Source organism: Lampris incognitus, chromosome 14 (assembly GCF_029633865.1).
Source record: "Lampris incognitus isolate fLamInc1 chromosome 14, fLamInc1.hap2, whole genome shotgun sequence".
NCBI lineage: Eukaryota > Metazoa > Chordata > Actinopteri > Lampriformes > Lampridae > Lampris > Lampris incognitus.
Window position 1 is genome coordinate 47,145,366 of NC_079224.1, and position 21,386 is coordinate 47,166,751.

Consider the following 21,386-nt stretch of genomic DNA (forward strand, 5'->3'; position numbering starts at 1 on the left):
TCTTTGTTTGGTTGAGACGAACTTGGCTGGTCGTCTTCCACGCCCTGATCGTCTACTTCCTCAGGCAGTGAATCCTCGGGTTCCGCACCCGCCGAATAACATGCCACGGATTCACCAGGGAGAGATAGGATCTCATTGATCCAGTCCTCTCTAACTATCCCGGATGGTGGGATAGCCTCTGGCTCCGGAGGGATGCTAATGCTAGCCGCCGTCCCGTGACTGTAGCTAGGAAGCATCGGAGGGATGTTGCTAGCCTCCGCCCCATGGCTATAGCTAGGTAGCACCATGCTAGCCGCCTCGTTAGCAGGTGCGAAGGGATCTGCAAGTCCCCATCTTTGACGGTACAGGAAAGCCCACCTTTGGCGCCCCGATCCTCTGATGGTTTTACAGAAATTGCAGTCGATCTCATTAAGGTCTACATCCCTCAAGTAGCCCGTGTAGTGAACATGCGGGATATGGGAGACACAGTCCGGATGGGGGTCCCATCGGAGCGTCGCCGGTTTAACACACCCGCACCAAGCGTAGAATGCGGCCACATCGACCGGATTAACGAACATCTTGGCGATAAAAGGTAAACTAACTATAAGTTAGTATCTAATATACCAGTATATCACTAGATTACTTGCGTATTTGCAGCTTTCCTCTTAGTCCCAGCGAGAGAGAAACAGCCATCGACCGATCTCATTTAGTTGGAGATGGAAAGGGGAATAGCGCTTCCGGTGGGCGTGCCAATACGGGGTCGGTGGGAGGACATATGACCACAGGGGGTCATATTGTCCGGGATTGGCACGGAGAATGCACCTCCATCGTTTTTCTTCTTTCCAGCGAGCTATTGTGGATGATGTCACAATGCAATAACCCTCTCAGCCATTTTGGAGTACGTGAAATGTAACTCTTGGTTTGCTTGTTATTAATCTGAACTTTGTCTTGTTGATTCTTTTCCTCACACTGACACCGTCTGTTGTTGTCCCACAGAATGCAGAGCTCAAAAAGACAACGTGCTCCAACCCAAAGGAGGTGTGACTGTTAGTGAGGGAGAGACAGTAACACTGGACATTCACTATAACACCAGTCCATCTCTTTACTGGTACAGACAGGCTGCAGACGACAAGCCCACATTCATTCGGAGACCCTATTCTTATGGATCAGGGGACACAGAGGACGGGTTCGAGGAGAGATCTGATTCCAGCCTGGATCCCAGCTCAAGACCAGTTCCTCTGAAGATCCAGAGTCTGCAGCTGTCTGACTCTGCTGTGTACTACTGTGCTCTGAGGCCCAAAGTGACAGGAAACTGCAGAACCTACTACACAAACCTTTGGAGGGTCTATCAAGAATCCAGAGACCACACGATGTTAACCCACATCCACTAGAGGGCAGTATTCACATTCTAATCTCATCGGCTCCTTGTTGAAGAAAAACACGTGGGACAGGTTGACAAGCCAGCTTCCTACAACTGCTGATGTTTCTGACGTCACTGCCAACACTACAATAACACATCTTCATCTGCAGTCCAACTACACAAACTAGCTGTGCCAATGCTTCATGTTTTAAACCTTCTGTTATTGAGACAATTATTGTAGTGACCCCAAGCGGATGGACCGCAGTATTACACCTTGTTCTGCCCAAAGGATCATGGGAGTGGGAGATTGTTATGACCCATGTCGTATTTCCACGTGTCCACATGTTCTCTTCATGTTGGGGTGTGTTTGGGGGTTCGACCCGGACTAAGTAGAAGACCATGTACTGACTGGCTGACTGTAGGACCGTGACTTGGACTAACGTGTCCTGTTGTGACGTCGGGGGGTCTTGGGAAGTGCTGAACTCTGTCTCGTTGGTAAATAAAAGAGCAGTCCCGGGCTCGGACGGTGTACGGGACACGGGGATCGCCATGAAGGTGAAATCTCTGCCTCACGACGTCTTCTTCCACGCTAGCTCACCACATTCTGCCGAAATGCTCTACAGCGCCACAGGTGGTCATTCCTGGCTGTGGCCATCAAACTGTACAGCTGCTCCCTCAGAGGGTCAGACACTCGGAGGTAATGGCCACTGGACTGCCCCTCACCTGTTTCACCCTGCCGGGGGGTGTTTGTGCTGTGGTGGTGTGCTGCGCTAGTGCAGTATAGATAGGCTGGTATGTGCTCCATGCTTGTTGATGTATTTTGTTCTTATTTCTATTTCTTATTGTATCTGTTATTTCTATTTGTTTCTGTTTTCTTGTTTCTATTTGTTTCTGTTTTCTTGTTATCTTGTATCTTGTTAGTTTCTAGTTTTTTCTTACTGGAGCGTGAGTGTCTGTAGTAGAACCCAATTTCCCCTCGGGACGAATCAAGTGTTCTGGTTCTGGTTCTGATTAATAAAATGTGATCATTTAAAAAAAACACTTTTGTAGCAACAAAACATTCATGTTCGGTCCAAATCTGAGTGAGCTGAAGTTCTGCTCTCAACAAAATCAGTAACAGGCCATTGTGTTGTAGAAGTCATCCAGGTTTTATGAGAGATTTAACTGGACTGAGAATAAAACCCCATTAAATCCAACACCGTCTCCCACACAAAGCAGCCATATGAGATGAATGGAGTAAATGAAGGCAGCAGCAGCAGCAGCAGAAGAGCCATGTGGACATGCAGTAAAACAGCTGCTAGTGGGTCTAGTGAAGGACACAGAGGTTGGCTGGCATGTGAGGAGTAGTGAGGAGGTTGGTGTGAACAGTGGGTGAATAGGAGGAGCCAGACACACTATGAGGGGAGGACGTTAGCAGGAAGGACTGGTAAAGTCCACAGTGCAACTAAAGAGACAGCTGAACTAACAGCAGCATGCTGCTCCATCTCATCTGGTTCCTTTCTGTACTAACAGGTGAGTCTGCTGTCACCATGACAACCTGCTGCACACTGACTCTGACCATACAGGCTGACAAGCAGACACACACATTTACCATCACCAGCAGGCTCAATATGGACAACAACCAACACACAAAGCCCACACTAACTCACTGAATTACCACCACGACACCTTTTCTCTGCAGCACCTTCTTGGATATTTCCACATCTTATAGGTGGTAGTTTGGAAGAAGATTTAGATGATGATAAAACACCTTTTATTCTCTTATTTACATGAATAGGAACAGTTTTCATCACGTTATGAAGAGTTTCTCCACGGTCTTCTCCTCCAACCCTCATGGACAATGTCAGTCTAATAGCTTCATTTTCTCTACTTGTTTCCAGGGATGATAGCTGGACAGCACAGCATCTCTCCTGTAAAACAGGAAGTCAATGGAAGAGAAGGAGAATCTGTCACCCTGACATGCTCTTACCAGACAAGTGCTGCTGGTGTTGGACTTTACTGGTTCAGACAACATCCTAACCAGGCACCTCAGTTTATCCTCTTTAAAGGAGCCGGGACATGGAGCACATGGGGAAACATCCCTGATCCTCGTTATCAAACCATAACATCTTATACATCAACTGAACTCACCATAACAGATGTAACCCTGGCAGACACTGCTCTCTACTACTGTGTTCTGGCATGCACAGTGACAGATAGTCTGGGAAGACCCACAGTGATAGAAAGTCTAGAAGAGTCTTTACAAAAACTTGGAGCCAGATATCTCAGTCTTCTTCAGAGAGAAGGGAAGTGGTGATCAAACCACAGCTTTCTCTCAGATGGATTCTGTTAACTTGTGTTAATTCGTGTTAATTAATGTTAATTCATGGTAATTCATGTTAATTCATGTTAATTCATGCTTTATCACAGCCACTTTTTCCTTTCATGCTTCTTTCCATTCAAAGTACACGTCTTAATCACTGAACAATTGAAATGTGAACCTCAAAAACTGTTGTTTACTCTCCAGATTAATTATGAAGTGTGATGTTAAAAATATTAGTACTTGTTAGTAATTAGTATTAGTACTGAGTAGAAGCAGAATACTTCACACCTGCTATCAGTACACATTTACTGACATGCTGCAGTACCACACTACACAAACACAGTTACATGTATTTATGTTCACATTACTTTACTGGAATATTACATTTTCTTTCCCTCACACACACACACACACACACACACACACACACACACACACACACACACACACACACACACACACACACACACAGAGTTCTCTTAGAGACCTGCATTTATTCTGACAGGCTGTTATTTAATGAAGTTTAATGAAGTTTAATGAAACGTTTTCTGGCACAGGATCCAAATGCTCTACACCAGACTCCACCAGTCACACAAACAACCACACACAAAGACCCACAATGTAGTTATTACAATCACAATGATCTCACACACGATCACAAGTCCCACAAATACATGAGTCTGACAAGTAATCACAGTCACACAACCCTCACAGTGGTCACAACCCAGCTGTATCATTGTATCCCAGTCCTTTGTGGACACCGTGTGTGTACTCTGTGTTTAGAAGGGTGGAGTGGGGGCGCTGCACCACCCCTCTGGAAGGTCCTTCCATGCTCTTACAGCACCAATGTGGAGAAGCTGTTTCTCTTTTCAGAGGGACACTTTAATGGGACTAGTTTTAAGCAGTTCCCTCTTAACTCACACCTGTCAGCACAACCCCAGACAGCAGGCTCATCTGTGACGTCATACATTGTGGGAGCAAGCTGACAGACGTCCATCATGTCTCCTCTATGTGTCCTGTGTACTGGAGTTGGTAGTTGTACCTCTCTGAACCTCTCTTCATGTGACACCTCTTCCAGACCTGGGATTAGTTTAGCAGCTCTTCTCTGAACCTTCTCAGGCTTCTCTACAGGTTTCACTTCATCAGGACACCAGACCCAGCCTGCCAATTCAAGAGGAGGTCCCACCAAGGATTTATATGATGGAGAAACTATTTCCTTACTCAGCTTTATCACAGCTCTTCTAGTGGCCGCCAGCAGAGAGTCTGCTGTTTAACTTTTCAGAAATGTGCGAGTGACATTCAGCTGAACTATCGGCCACGACACCTGGGTCCTTTTCCTCTGCCCCCTGCTGAGCCACCAGATCTCCAGCTTGGTAGTGAAGCCAGCTGGACTTGTGTCCCCAGTGTGTAAATGTGTGTGTTTTCTGGATGTCCTGTCAGTAGCCACCTATCACACAGGTACTCCTGCTGTCACACCTCCAGCCATCCCAACCAGCAACAACAGCCACTGTACACATGTCACACCACACAACGTCCCACCGGGTGGTGATGACTGTAGGAAACCCCGCACAACACATGGACAACACAAACAAGCCTACACGCAGCCGGGACGCCAACGGTTCACGTCCCGGCTGTGGCGGTTCCCGGCTGCCCCCTGAATTCACTACCCTGGTTTAGAGTTTAGCAAATTCAGGGGGGCAGCCGGGAACCGCCACAGCCGGGACTCAAACCCACGTCTCCCACACCACGGGCGACTAAGTTAACCAGTCGACTAAAGAGGCCGACCCGTTAGCCAACCGGCTAGCCAGTCTACTCATTCGTGGTGGTTCCACTACGTGTATCAGTGTGTACCACACTTTTATTTTACTACATCAGTTTTAAACTTGTCTGTACTTTTATAAGACCTGTTTGTACTTTTTGTGAGGTGGCAGATTTAATTGTTTTATTGTGTGAAGCACTTTGTGTTACATTTGATTGTATGAAAAGTGCTATACAAATAAAGTCTGATTGATTGATTGATTGATTGATTGATTGATTGATTGATTGATTGATTGATTGATTGATTGATTGATTGTGAATGGGGGTCTTGGCTGCTGTCTTGAAGCCTTCCTTTCATTATATAACTTCCTGTTTTTGTGGAGACGGCCTTCCGTTGTGTGTGGTTAAGACCATCTTGTGGTTCTGCTGGCTGGGCTGCTGTCTGTGCAGATATGCATGTGTGACCAAATCCGAGCTTGATGAAATTCCTGGACCTGGTTTTTCCTCTGGACAGGCAGCAAAGCGTTGGCAGGGGTTGTCGGTCTTTATCTAAGTGTTTAAAAGGTCCAACACAGCGGCCTTCTGAGAGAGCCTGAAAGCCCCACGGGACAACTCCACAACTACAGTCCAGTACACATCCCTGTGACTTCTACTGCCCCAACTTAACCCAGCCAAAGCTTTGTGTGTGTGTGTGTGTGTGGTTCATTCCATGTGGTACAAGTTGTACTGTCACATTCAAAGTCAAGCCAAAGTCTTTATGGTCACACACACAGAGGGAACACGGTGTCTTGTACAGTGACATCCTTAGTTTGCCGTCTTCTCACATAACAAGACGTTAGAAACAAGTGGATAGACTTCATTTCCATATGAGGGTATCTACAAAGCTAATGATGTGCCAGTACTCCCTACGAGGTACTCCGTAGTATGTTTAACAGTAATACACAACATGTCAACAAACCACTTTCACAGACACTTGAGTCAGTTCATGTGTTTGCAGCCCCAGCATTGTAAGATGGCGACAGCAACACACATTCCCAACCCTCTGTGAACACCACACATGAGCCCTGAGACTCTAGTTAATGCTCACCCCCATGTTTACATGGCAAGCTGCTCGTTGGTTTGGCTCGTTATGCCTCTGTATTGTTGATAAGGGTGGGACACCTGCAGTCAGTTGAGACTGACGAGGACACTCAGTTGGGCAGCACAGTGGTGCCGTGGTTAGCGTGGTGGCCTCACAGCAAGAAGGTCCTGGGTTCAAACCCCCGGGGTCGTCCAACCTTGGGGGTCGTCCCGGGTCGTTGTGTGTGTGTGTGTGTGTGAGCCCTGTGATGGACCGGCGGCCTGTCCGAGGTGTCTCCCTGTCCGGGGTGTCTCCCTGTCCGGGGTGTCTCCCTGTCCGGGGTGTCTCCCTGTCCGGGGTGTCTCCCTGTCCGGGGTGTCTCCCTCTCCGGGGTGTCTCCCTGTCCGGGGTGTCTCCCTGTCCGGGGTGTCTCCCTGTCCGGGGTGTCTCCCTGTCCGGTGTGTCTCCCTGTCCGGGGTGTCTCCCTGTCCGGGGTGTCTCCCTGTCCGGGGTGTCTCCCTGTCCGGGGTGTCTCCCTGTCTGCCTCTGTTACGGCCCTACTGTTGTGTGTCTACAATGACCCTCTCGTATACAAAGCTAGGGTGTGTTTTTAAGGGAGGGGTGTTACGGCCCTAGTGCCCCGTGTGTGTAATCTTGCCTCTCCAGGTAATGCCCCGCCTACTGTGGAACTGCTGAGAGAGCCCAGGTGCCCCAATTGCTCATCAGCTGGGTATATACGTACCTTGGAGAGAGACACCCAACAGGGCCAGTGGGCCATTGGTGGCAGCCAGAGAGCGAGCTTCTGTGTCGACATCCGTTACTCCTCGAGACGGAGCGAGACATTCTTAATTGTTCTGGTTTGTTTGTTTGTTTGTTTGTTTGTTTGATTGGAATTTGTTTTGTTAGCTAAGCCTGGTTAGCTAAGAGCTAGCATCTTTAGTTGCCTTGTTATTCTATATTTTGACTGAAGGTTCATATGTGTAAATAAATCTATGTGATTTTACACCTGGATCCACCTCCCACCTTTCTTCTTCCCCCAGGACACTTTTATTTTCTTTGTTACTTCCGCTCATCCCCTGGACCTTACGGGGAACACAACAGCCGCCCAATGGCTGCTGGGATAGTCTCCAGCTTCCCGTGACCCCGGTTGGGATGAGCGGTATGGATAATGTATAGATGGATGAATGGATGATGGATGGATGGATGATGAATGATGGATGGGTGTCTCTTGGTTGAGGGATGAAACGGTGCCCCCAATAAACGTCGTATCCAGATGAACTGATCCAACCTTGTGTGATCATCTCACCTGGGTTACTGAACATGCACCAAGACAACTGAATTCTCCTTCTCCCGCTGCCTCTGGACAGGCCTCCCCTTCTCCTTCTCCTTCACCCAACAGCAGCATAGTTTCCATCGACACCCTGCTGGTCCACAGTACCGGTGGTGGTCGTTGGTAACCCGGACCTCAACCGATCTCTTATGGGAATCTGATTTATGATCCACATATTTGATTCAGCAAAGGTTTTATGCCGGATGCCCTTCCTGACCACCCCCCCCCTCCCATTGATCCGGGCTTGGGATGGACAGTAAGAATGCACTGGCTTGTGCGTCCTCAGTGGCTGCTTTGTTTTGTACCTAAATCAGCACAATGAATCATACCGAAAATGAACAGGAATCAAAACTTACAAACTGTAAAAAGCAGTAAAAGGGGGAAGTTTGTCCCTGACACATCTCAGTTCAGCTTTCTCATGAAATAACTCTTCAGTTTGCAGACAGCATATCACTGCACATTTACCAAAACACTCTTTCATGACAATTCCAGAGACTGTAATCAAATACATCCTCCTGTTTAGCATCACCTCTGATGTGTTTTACCCTGTGTAACGTCTACATGGGAATCAAACACGTGTCTCTTCCTTTTTCATCTGTCTTGCCTTTCAGAAACCACCACAGAGTTTCTGTCGGGGCTTTTCTCTCCGTGTGGGTTTCATACATATCATAATATCTGCTGTGGCGACCCCTGAGAAACAGGGAACAAGCTGAAAGAAGAAGTGGGGTTCATACACACCATGGGGACTGAATGTTCAGACGGAGCTCAGCAGAAACCTCCCCATGTCCTTCCATTGGTAAGAGCCTGGAAGGGTCCTCATTTCATCCAGACTCGTCAGAGAAAGCAGCTCTTTGTCTTGGTTAAATATTCCCTGCTGGTTAAATGGTAGAATAACTGCTGAACACAAACGTTGTTAAGATCCGTCGTGTTTTACTGAGTAGAAACATTTCAAGTCCTGTGTTTTTTAAACCTTGAAATTCAACATCTAGGCTGTGCTGATAATTCACTCCGTGTCACACAGCACAGTCCAGATATTACAATAGATCATGTCCATTTAATTAGAGACGTCTGCTGAAGGAGGGTTTTTGTAGGGGGCTTTAATACTGTGCTACGGGGTGGGATATTATCTTCGGTGCGCCCATCCGTCTCACGGTCCAACCAAAAGGTAAGGAAATACTTTTTCTGCATGCTGGTTCATTTATTCAGTTGAGAACAGGGGAAATAATTGTATTTTTTATTTTAAATGTGTAGTTGTCAGGTTAGTCCTGGTGGAGATGGCAGAATAGGACATGAAACTAAAGTCCAGAAACAGGAAAGGTATCAACAGACCACCTTATAATAGCCTCAACATTCTCTAATCACTTTGGAAAATAAATATGTCCAATTGTACAGCCCCCAAACAATGTGAATTTAATCAGAGTATTGATAACCTGTTGGATTCCTGATTTAAACTCTTTATGCACACTGAAACAACTAGTGCTGAGAGCAGTGGCACAGAGAGAATGATCATGGATGAATGATGGAGAAGTGATGGATGGCTATATTAAAGGCTTAGCTTTTGTAACCAGTGACCTAAAGAACTTTTCTTAGTAAATGTGATTTGAAAACAGGAGCTTCTTAAAATGTACACACTTCTATTTCCCTGATTAAATCACTGCTGCTTTGTTGGAAAGCCAAAGTTTTAATGACGTTTTCAAATGGTTTTACATGTTGTCTGGTCAGCAGGGCCAGTCTCTCAGAGCTGATTGTGCTGCTTTATTTTCAAGTGAACTTCTGTGAGGAAGAGGTGTGTGGATGTAAGTGATTCCACAGAAAGTAGAGACGGGGAAAGTGGTTTGTTCGCTGTTTGTCTCTTTGGGCTGGAGAGTAAAATGACTCTTTTGCTGTGCAGAATATATCAGGCCCAACTCGCGGTGCTGCTGGTGAACGGGTTGAGAGGGTTCCTCGTCAAAGCCCTGCTTTTAAATGTTCTGCTCACTGTCCAAGTGTTGGTCTCTAGCGGTCGATACAGATCCAACATCCCCAAAACCTCCACACGGCTCCAAACCTACGTTATGGTACTTTCCTGAGTCCTGTTCAACAAATGTGTTCATCCGCTTTGACCTGGAGTTTATCACCATGTCTAATATCGACGGGATCGCTCAGTGAAGTCTTCTCATTTTATCAAGCAGGTATTTAATTTCCCAGCAGTCCTTCTGAAAGTACCAACGTCCTCTGAGCAAATACACTTATATGGATGCAGTAGATATTAATATATCAACAAATGAATAAAAAGTAGTGGGTTTAATCCAAAGGGACTTTAACAGGATGTAACTGGTCAGTGGCTAAAAGTTCTACTGAGCGGTTCGGCATCAAACGGTGCAGAACATTTCAAGTTCTTTTAAGAACCCACATGTACATGTGGGTAATCAGGCTGTGTGTGAGTGGTGGCTGTGTCGTGTGGGTTCACAGCTTCTCAGGGGAAGAATGTGTTTTTCCTGATGTGATTGTGACTCCGGTCGAGATCATTTGTCAAACTGGCGTCAGTATCATTTGTCTGTATTAGTCAGTTGCTTATTTCAGGTCTGTAAATAATGCTGTGTGTCTGTAGGATGGCCAATAACACAACATTGTTGCTTTTGTTGTCTAAAGTGATAACGAGAAGCGGTCAGCTGAAATGTCTCCTAAAATGAGGTGTGAAATGTTTCAGGGAGTATTATGTAAAACCAGTCTTGGGTTGATGTTGTACTTTACATTACCACACAGCTCAGTGTGCTGACTCTCAGCTGGGTTCTTAAACACGGTGGTTTACATACGTCAGCAGATATCCTGGTAATGGTATTTTCCATATCATCCTACAGTCTGTAGTTCATGTCGGTCAATAGATAATATTGTCTGTGGTTGGTGTTTTGTGTCGGTAGTTAAAGCCACCGTCACTGATGCAGTCATTTCATGTAAAGCACTTTCAGTCCTGTGGTTAAAAATGCACAGGACCTCACTGCTTCCAGTGAGAAGCTGGTTAAGAAAATGGGTTGTCATGGCCTCTGATATTGTGTGTCTGTAGTTATTGTTTTGTGCATGTAGATAATGTTGCATGCTGTAGGCCGGCACAGCAGATGAAACCACATTTTAACTGAAAAACCAAACCTGCAGATTACGATCTGGAAGCAGCTTCCGTTTCCAAGAAACACTTCAACAAGTGTTCTTGTTGGTCTCAGCTGACAGTGCTCTGTGTGGAGTGAACATGCGTCTGTACAACACATTACTCTGTGCCTTTTTTGTTTCATCCGTTTCTCATTAGCATTCAAATTATTTTACTTTGATTAAATCTAAAATAATTCATATGAGTTGTTTTCAAAAAACTGGTCAGCTAAATCAATCGCTCCAAGACCAACAGGACAAACACAGCCTTCTTGAGGACGTGATGGTCGAAATTAAAGCCCTAAGGGAGCTGAGCAACGAGAGGGATGATAAAACTGTCCTTCTAGAAGACCGCATGGATGACCTGGAACAATACACGATATGAACGACAGTATTGTCTGTGGTTTGGAGGTTAACCGACAGTACGCCGCAGCACTGAGACCGGATCTATACGGCGGAGAACTCAACGACCAGGAAGTGATGTGTGTGGAGAACCAGGTGACCACTTTCCTGCAAGACAAGGGACTTGTAATAGAAACACAACATGGAAGCATGTCCCCCTCTCCCTTACACAACACAACCCTGTTTAGCAGCCTTTAAAAACCAACTGGGGACATTTTACACATCTCTAAAAAGTATGAAAAACAGAAATGCCCAACAATCATTCTGTACTATAGAACAATTTAAACTAATTTAACCCCTGAAAAATTCTATTGTCCTATTTTATTGTATTTAAACTTATTTTATTTTATTATTATTATTTTAATTTAACTATTTTTTAATTTACTTTACTTTACTTTATTTTATTCTATTTTATTTATTTTATTTGTATTTGTTTTATTTTATCTTTTTTATTTTTCTTGGCTTTATTTGATTTTATTTACTTGATTTTATTTTATCTTATTTTATTTTTATATATGTTTTATTTGTTTTGTCTCTTTTTAATTTACTATTCCTGTTTCCTTGTTTTGTTCTCATTGTCTTTGACGTGTTTGTGTGTACTGTTGTTAGCCTGCTCTGTTGTTATACAGTATACTGGCATTGCCGATGTGTTTGTATGTTGAAGACTTTAATAAAACAATATTTAAAAAAGATATAGGGATGATGAAGAGTTGTGTTAACTGTTAAAGTTTTACTTTTCTTTAAATATTCCCAATTACATTCTTTCCCCTTTCGTTTTCCTTCATATGACACCGAGTGATATTAGGGTTGTTTTTATATGTAGAAATTATTTTATTGACATATTTTTTTCTACTTTCTTCTTCCTTTTGTAATGTACAGTAGATGAATTAACTAAGAGTAGTTGATCAGGGGTAGGGACAAAATAAGTGTATACTTCCTCCTACTCCTTATCAAACATGTGACAAAGAATCTGATGTATAAGGAGATTTATTCGTTGAGTTTGATGTGTGGATTTGTTGATCACTTCAGATTATTGGCAATGGATTATCTGTATGTGATATCCTGCTTGTTCACTCATCCATTATCTAGTGAGTCTCCAAATCATTGACGGTGTTGCATGAGTTTAAATTCTTAGACTGACAACATGACCACCGACCAGCAAAGACTCCAAACCCCAGTGTCATTACAGTAGATAAAATGAGCATTTCTAGAATATCATACATGATTATAGAGATGATCTGATGAATAGAGGGCAGTCAGAAAAGTTTATTTGCTTTATTTCCTGTAATTTCAAATGCATATATAACAAGTTATAGAGAACCATGTGATTGAGGGTTTTCATTGCAACCCAACGCCACACCAGTAAATGTGAATGTTCATGTAGGTTTCATAAAACACACATATACATTTTCACAGCACTAAATTGTGTATGAATGAAACGGAGAGCCACCTGCTGGTAAACATCTGATGGGATGCTGCCCTCTGCTGGATATCTTGCCGATCTCTATCACCTCTAGATGAACGTTGAATTTGTTTTTGTGAGGTTTTTTTCTTCCTGCTTTGTTTTAATTAATTTTCAACACAATGACAACCAATTTAAAAACCATCTGAAAACAACGCACTTTAATGTCTTTTGGCATTATTTATCAACAAACAGCTGCTGATCAGTCAAAGTACCAGGCACAAGTTAGCTGAATATAATATCGAACCTCTATTTGAGTCTTTAACACAAGATATCTTGCAGAACTGTTCGGGTATGGGTTTAGTGTGACAGTCAGAACTATGGCAGAGTTGGTGCCTTGTTTCTTGAGCTACACAAGGAATTTAAACCCAGTCCCTTGAATTGTACTAGGCAGTTTCCAATTGTCCAGTCTGATGATGCAGTTACTTAATTAATCCAGATGCACTGTGAAATTCATTCAATGATCACTGCCTATCCATCCTCCACCAAATTGCATCATTTAAAACTAGGAAATAAAAATCAAATAAAAATCAGACTCTTGCCCTTAGAAGACTCTGTAGAAAATTTGAATGACAATAGAAGGTCAACAAGTCTGAATTAGCACATAATGCCTTTAAAACCAAATATTAATTTACCAGAAGGCAGCTAAGGATGCGAGATCAGCATTCTTCTCTGAACTAATATCAAGAATAACCACAATCCTAACGTTTTCTTTAGGGTAATTGATTCTGTTATTAATGGTTCTTCCACTTCTCGTCTTCTCCACATAAGTGCTGCCTTTGACACAGTCGATTACAAAATCCTCTTACATCATTTACAGACTTGGGTTGGCATCAAGGGCTTGGCTCTTAGTTTATTACACTCTTAACTCACCAAAAGAACCTTTTCTGTTGTTCTGGGTAACGTTGCTCCTTAGATGGCTCAGTTGAGTTATGGTGTCCATCAAGGCTCAGTTCTTGGCCCCTTATCTTTTCTATATACATGCTGCCCCTTGGCCAGGTCATTCAAAATCATGACGTACTTTACCATTTTTATTTGGATGACACTCAGTTATACATGCCACTAAAACCCACAGATCCTGGCGCCCTAGCAAATCTCACAGCTTGACCCTCTGGCATTAAATCCTGGATGTCCGAAAATGTCCATAAAACCCCGTCAGCACTTTTGTAACTAATCTTGGTGGTCTGTCAAGTAGTTTTAAGCAGGCTGCTAGGAATCCTGGGGCAACATTCAGTGCTAACGTCGGTTTTGATAATCAAATAAAACATGTTTAGTCATGCTTTCTCCAACTCAAGACAATATCCAAAATTAGGTCATTTTTGTCAATTGCCGATCTGCAAAAAGTTGGACATGTTTTTATCTATTCTCAGATTGAATATTGTAAAGCACTTTATTCTGGTATCAGGGCTCCCTCCACCATCTGCAGTTGGTACAAAATGCCACTGCTCGGCTCATTACCAGGACAAAGTGGCATGACCATGTCAGTCCTGTAATTGCTTCCATACACTGACTCCCTGATACATGTTGAATTGATTTTAAAATTGTATTGCTCCGGCTTAAGGCTTTAAATACATTTCTAATACATTTCTAATATCCCTACATACATTTCTAATTTATTGACCTGGTGAATATCCTCTCGACAATTAAGATCTACAGATGGAGCCCTGCTGGTTATTCCAAGGTCTCGGTTTTTTACAAAGAGTGATTGGGCTTTTGCTAATAGAACCCCCACAATATGGAACCCTCTTCCTATTGAACTAAGACAAACCAGGTCTGTAGTTGTTTTTTGTTTTTGTTTTTTATCTCATCATAAAGCTTTTGTTTTTATGAAAGCTTTTACAAAAGATTTATATCTTAGACATCATTCCCACCAAGCTGCTCAAGGAGGTATTTGCACTTATCAGCCCTGTTATTCTGCAAATTTTTCATAATTCTCTGGCCTCTGTTTTTTTTTCCACATAGTTTTAAGCATGCCATTGTTCAACCATTGCTGGAGAAACCTAATTTAGATCCCCTGTCCCTAAGTAACTACAAACCCATCTCCAAGTTGTCTTTTCTATTTGTTTATATTATTTTTATTTTTACTGTTAGTTATTTGGTCTTACTCTTATTTTTGCCTTGTCTGGTTTTATTTCCTTGTGAAGCACTTTGTAACATTGTTTTAGAAAAGTGTTTTATAAATAAAGTTATTATTATTAATGGGGTGCTTGATTTATCATGATTCATTTAAATCATTGCATGCTGCCTGATGAATAAGGTTTGGTTGAAACTTGTCTCTTACTCAGTGCCATGCCTTCTTGTGCTCTTTACTTTTTCTTTTAGTGGACGTACAACCAAAAAAAAAAAAGCTCTCCCTGTGAACCTTTCTTCATCATTAAACTTCAGTCATACTGCAAAGCAGCTCATTTTCTGTTTTGTAAAAAAGAAGTGAACCTATAGGATCTCCCTTGACACATTTTAAAAATAGAGAACCAGGGAAGTGTTTTCTTTTCTAAAGAATGAGACTGTGATGTAGATGTATAGGGTCATGCCCCAAATAGAGGTCACAGGTGAAGCGTGGTGTGGAGAATACAGGCCAACGGGTCACCGGAGGCACGATGTTGGTGAGAAGCTGTTGTGCCTACTTCCTGCACGTCACAGAGCAACTTACTTTTAAGCTATGTGTCTGTAGAATGAGCATTTCTACTGGCTGATCATGAAGGGAGCTGAATGGTGACGGGCTGCCCAATCCAATCCATCTGCAGGGAGTCAGATACGCCGGATGTCTTTTCACATGTTACTCCTCCGTCCAGCAGGAGATGATGACCTCGTACTGGAGTTAATTTTTAACACAAGCATGGCAGCAACATGGATTTGGGTCAGTATCTTTTGTAAATGACAGTTTATCAGAGGCCAGTACTTTGTAGAAGAGCAGATGGAGAATGTTTTACCATAAGGAGTGCTGGACCAAGTTAAATGTTAGTATTGCTAAACGTAATCTAGTGCTGGTTGTTCTGGCAACAGAAGCAGCAAGTGCACTGGTCAAAGACAGCAGAAGCAGTGAGGCTAGCAGTAGTGGTTTTACTGGTAATATCAGCAGGGGATAATACCAGTAGTCATAGTACCCATGCTAATTAAAGGGTGTACAGGGCATGATAGGTCTTACCCACATAACCATCAATAGTGGTGATGGTAGTGGTCCCAGTGGGGAGGGTATTGTACAACTATTAACCACACCTAAATACTTATAAAGGACCCAGTCACAGAGGAAATGTTGTATACAGCTTATGTAACTTAACCATCTCTAGTCTAATAGTACTAAAACAGACAATCTGAGTGGAAGTCCTCCACAACGTCCTCATTCATCAACACGTTGACATGCATCATACTTGTAACAGAATGATGGTGTCGTGATATTTTGGGAATAGCAAACATGTTGTATATGAACATTTAGTCCGTGAGAAGAGGAGGTGGATGATATAATGTCATAGTGAAGAGTGCTAATCCTATGTGTCTTGGTAGAAACAGTGTCTGTGTTAGCTTGCTGCAGAGATGAGGAAGGTTTTTGTGCTGGACTGGAGCAGTGTGGCCGTCTGCTGCAGTTGACAAGCTCACCTTTGGACCAGGAATCAGTTTAAAAGTTCAGCTAAGTGAGTTATTTCTGTCCTACTGGTCATCTTACCCAGACTGACATATAGTCAGGCTCAGGGGACAATAAACTTCTGCTTTAACTTCAGTTTTAGAGAGTCAGAATATGGACGGGCGCTGGGGAAATGTTGAGCTGGGGACATATCGTCATGTGGGGAAAGTGGAGTGAAGTTTGACTCCTGCAGACTGGAGAAGTGCTTTTGTTTTTATTGTTCTTTCCATGTGATGGCTTCTATGAGCGTTTGATGGAGGGTCAGTATTTGTCACAGTCAGTGATGTCGTGTGAATAGTCAGGGGACAAGCTTCACTTTGGCAGAGGGACAAAACTGATTGTGGACACTGGTAAGTCCAAAAACTACACACAAATTGCAACGACTTTCTGTTTTGACACATCAGACGTTCCTTATATTTGAGGTGGCGTCAAATAAAATGAAAACAGATGAACATTAACATGGACACCTGTGGTAAAACTGGTTTTAAGAGATCAAGATTATGTCATGGAAGAACCAACAGGCACAAAATAAATCCAAGTTAATTCATAAAACATATTCAAAAGACTTAAAAATTCCTATCACTGCACTTAGCATGAGAAAATACAGAAATACAGACAGAGATAAACATTTAAGATATATATATATATATATATATATATACACACACACACACACACACACACACACACACACACACACACACACACACACACACACACACACACACACACACACACACACTAAAGTGTTTCTTAGTTGTCAGGTATAAACCTGCTTATTATAAACTGCAGCAAGTTAGACATGTATACAAATGAGACAAAAACCTGATGTGGAAAATATTTTGTAATAGAAAAAAGATTTCATGTATTTTACAATTTGCATGTTTTAACTGATGCTTAAGAGGACATGTGGACAGAACACGTGGCTTTTAATGGACTCAGACCTTTGACCTTTTCCTGCATGTGATTATGTGTGGTTGGGTTGGCTTATGAAGTGGATTTTGTAAACATAGTGGACTTTAGAGGCTGGTGGTGTAGGTGGTGTAAGCGGTACTGGGAACACTGGGAGCCCTGGAAGAGTTGCAGAATATTTAGTCTCCAGTGGCGAGTCAGAGTCGTGTGTTGGAGCCCTAAAACATGTGGGGGACAGAAGGTTCATGTGTGTGGGGGTGATAAATGCTGGGTTTGACATGGATGAAGCTCTGAATGAACTGCTGGATGTGGTGGGGTTGATGCTGAGGAAATGTCTCATCTCTTGTTAAATTCTCTTTGTGTTTGTTTCATTTCATGTGGATAATGTTGGCTTGGTTTCATGCCGATGAGCAGAGCAGGTAGCTTGACATGGGCTACAGGACCAACTTTGGTCCTGGAGCCAAACTGCTGGTAGAAACACGTCAGTAGAATGACCAGTGTGTTTACTGGTACAGAAAGCTTTGTGGCCAGTAATAATCCAGGGGATTTGTTTTGTTTTCATGATTATTTGCTGAGGGTACAAGACAACTGACCTTGTCATGGGTAGCTGAGGAGACCTTGGTTTTCAGTTAGCAGTCAAACACGGTGTGTGGGGAGGAGGTGCTGATAACATGACTGTTGGAGCCGGGACCCAGTTGTTTGTCATATCTGGTAAGTTGAATAAGAGGGAAAAGCCAGTTATTATACACAAGTCAGGTTTTTTAACAACAATATGTAGAAGAAGATGATCTTTTAACCAGTCCCATTCTGGTTGGTGTCTGAAGAGGTTTGTAAGCCCATCAGTTTAAATGTAGCGGGGGGGGGCGACTGGTCAAACAGGGAGAATATTTGGGGAGGCCTCTGGAGGTTTATCATGAGACTCGTTACCATGAAAGAAACAAACCAAAGCATAAAGATGATGTGTGCTTCTGGAGGCCAGAGTGAGGATGAAGCCATGAAGGGCTGATGAATGCTGGACCTCACGCTACATCATTTTACACCAAAAACAATATTGCAGATGACAAAGGCACAAGATGGAAACGAGCCCATCTGAAGCTGGCAGGTGTTGCTGTAATCTTACTTGTACGGTTACTGTAACTACAGTAACCGTACAAGTAAGTACTTCTGTAAGACTGAATCAACAGGGCAGACATATTCTGCAAGCTGATGCTTTTGTTGAGTCACGTCAGTATCAGACAGACGGAGATAGCGCCACATCTAATCCCACAGCAGGCAGGTTAAGAATGAAATGAAGTGTGTTGATAATCTACTGTAATATATTCTACCAACAGCTTACATGTGTCTTGTTGTGATTAGTTGGACATGTAGGGTTAAGAGTTTGCAGGGAGGACGGATGATAAATAAAGGGGAAAGGAGACTTGAGTGTTCAAAAGGCTTGTTGAAGGCTGGTGGTTATTGATCAGGTCTCAGTCATTGTGTGTCGACCTACAACAAAATCATCTTTGGCCGTGGAGCAAAGTTGACTATTGACTCCAATAAGTTTAAATTCAACATTCACTAAAACAATATGGCACTAATGGTTATAACTTAGGTTTGTTAAAAACTAACAGAACAACATGACAGGAAGACAGGAATTCAAAGATTCTCACTGAAGACAAGTTGGATTCTTTATCATGATGCTTTATTGGTAAAAGTTGCATCACACTAACATATATATATATATATATATATATATATATGTGTGTGTGTGTGTGTATATATATATGTTAGTGTGAAAGGCTCCAGCCAATAAGAGGTCAGGTAAATCCCCTCCTTTTCTTTCTGATGACGAGAGCTGAACAACAGCAACAAGAAACAGAAATGATGCTGACTGAGGTGAATTGTCTCCATGGTGAAAGTCCTCATGTTCCACTTCTTACTGACATCTTGAATGGTGGACATGCTAATGCTCCACTGTCACCTGACTGGACTTGTGCTATGCTAGCTTTGAGAATGCAGTGTCCCACATTGTTTTATTAATGATTTAATTATTTCTACATTCTGACGTCCCCGTACAACCACTACCGAGTAAATTAAACACACAAATGTGGTTTCATGTTGTCTTTATGCTGCTCAAACGTCTCTGTCCATAAAACCTGTTTGCATGGAAAACAGACAAATGAACAAGTAAACAGAAAGACAAACAAAATATTTGCTGGTCATAAATTGCTGACTATCCTGTAAACATATCCTAATCTGCTCTGATTTATTTTTACTTTAAATAAGATTTAAAAGTTGATTGGGTAAATATAAGGTTGGCATGGTAACGTAGGACTAGAATTAAAAAAGAAAAACACTGTACAGTTTTCCCTGTACTCATAACCGGTGACGTCATACTGATTATCTGTGCCACCTCCAACCTTAACTGCCAGCCCATTATCACGTGGCTCGTTTTGGATTTGGTTATTCTCAGTTATGCAAACTCAAGCACGTTGTACCTTTCTTAAGGAGCACTATCGTATAATAATAATAAGAATAATCCATCCATCCATTCTCCAAACCGCTCATCCTGCTCTCAGGGTCACGGGGTGCTGGAGCCTATCCCAGCAGTCATTGGGCGGCAGGCGGGGAGACACCCTGGACAGGCCGCCAGGCCGTCACAGGGTCAATATATAACAATATAATAGTCTCAATAATTAAGTTGTTTTGTTTTTCTTTTCTACAGAGGATAATTATGAGCCTTCCTACTACCTTCTAAGTGTCTCTAACGACACACAGGCCTGCCTGGCGACAGATTTCACCTCCTACAAGGCAACCCAAGACGTGTTTGGTAATGCAGCTGAGGCCACCAGACCTGACGAGGACTCCTTCTACAGCCAGGTGGCGCTGTTTCCCCCTGGAACGCTTAACTGCACAGGTGACTTCACCAAGACGCATATTGTACATTCTTGATAGCATCGTGTCAAAACCATGTTCACTTAAAGCCTCACCTAACTTGCTGACAGTTAATCAAGTGTACTGACTTTTCAGAACCAGAGGAGACATGTGATGCTGACATTTTTGAGCCAGGTATGGACCCCACTGATACCATCACACACCTTTATATGACCCATCTAACCCATGTTTACACTGCAGGCACTTCCACTGTTGTTCTCACATGTGACCTTTAGGACTGACTGTCTGCATTATTTATAACAATACATAATAAATAACAATACACTTTATTTATATCACACCTTCCTGAACAACATCACAAGGTGACTTACACAACAGGATAAAATAATGCACATAGTGACCTTACATTTTATTTTATTTATTTACATATTTTATATATATTTACAAGTTGATGGGGTCAGATTTGTGTATGCAGGCATCATGAGTCTCTCTGCAGTTGTTGCTGTGATAAAGACATAGACATGCATACACATGCTACCTGGAGCCAAAATTACAAGCTGCAGACTTCATAGAACAACAACAACAACAACAACAACAACAACAACAACAACAACAATTTAGTTTTGTATAGCGCCTTTCAAGGAACCCAATGACACTTTACACTAGATAAGAACAATAGAAAGGATTAAAACAAAGATTAAAAGTCTACAGACCATAGGCCTTAGTAAAAAGGTAGGTTTCAGTAGTCTTTTAAACTTGTCCAAAGAAGCAGTGTTGTGGATCTCTGCTGGAATATAGTTCCAAAGGGTGGAGGCTGCCACACTAAAGGCTCTAACCCCCAAAGTCCACAGGTTGTGGTGGGGGATGGAAAGCAAGCCCGTGTCTGCAGACTGCAGATTCTGGGACAGAATATAGAGGTTGAGGAGGTCTGATAGGTCCTGAGTGGTAAGGGCATGGAGGGCTTCATCAGTGAGGAGGAGGAGGATTTGATAGGAAAGTCAGGATTTGACCAGGAGCCAGTGAAGGTGGACAAGGGTGGGAGTGATGTGTTGCCAGGACTTGGTGTGGGTGAGCACCCTGGCAGCTGAATTCTGCACATACTGAAGCCTGTCGGGCTTTGCTAGGTCCTCCAGACAGGACTCCTTTGCAATAATCCAGGTGGGTGGTGATGAAGGCATGGATGAGGGTCTTCTCTATTGAGGCTGAGA

The 21,386-nt window shown here is 43.0% G+C and overlaps 1 protein-coding gene across 1 annotated transcript in view; it reads left to right on the forward strand.

Annotated features, from left to right (window-relative positions):
* Positions 1-980: 980 nt before the first annotated feature.
* LOC130123525 (T cell receptor alpha chain MC.7.G5-like) overlaps positions 981-21,386 on the forward strand; it is a gene marked incomplete at its 5' end in the record, with an annotated part of 21,815 nt that continues 1,409 nt past the window's right edge. The window contains 4 exons of the mRNA XM_056292716.1: positions 981-1,280; positions 16,691-16,742; positions 20,009-20,200; positions 20,314-20,352. Coding sequence (XP_056148691.1) covers positions 981-1,280; positions 16,691-16,742; positions 20,009-20,200; positions 20,314-20,352 — 583 coding nt within the window. The remainder of the gene's footprint in view (positions 1,281-16,690; positions 16,743-20,008; positions 20,201-20,313; positions 20,353-21,386) is intronic.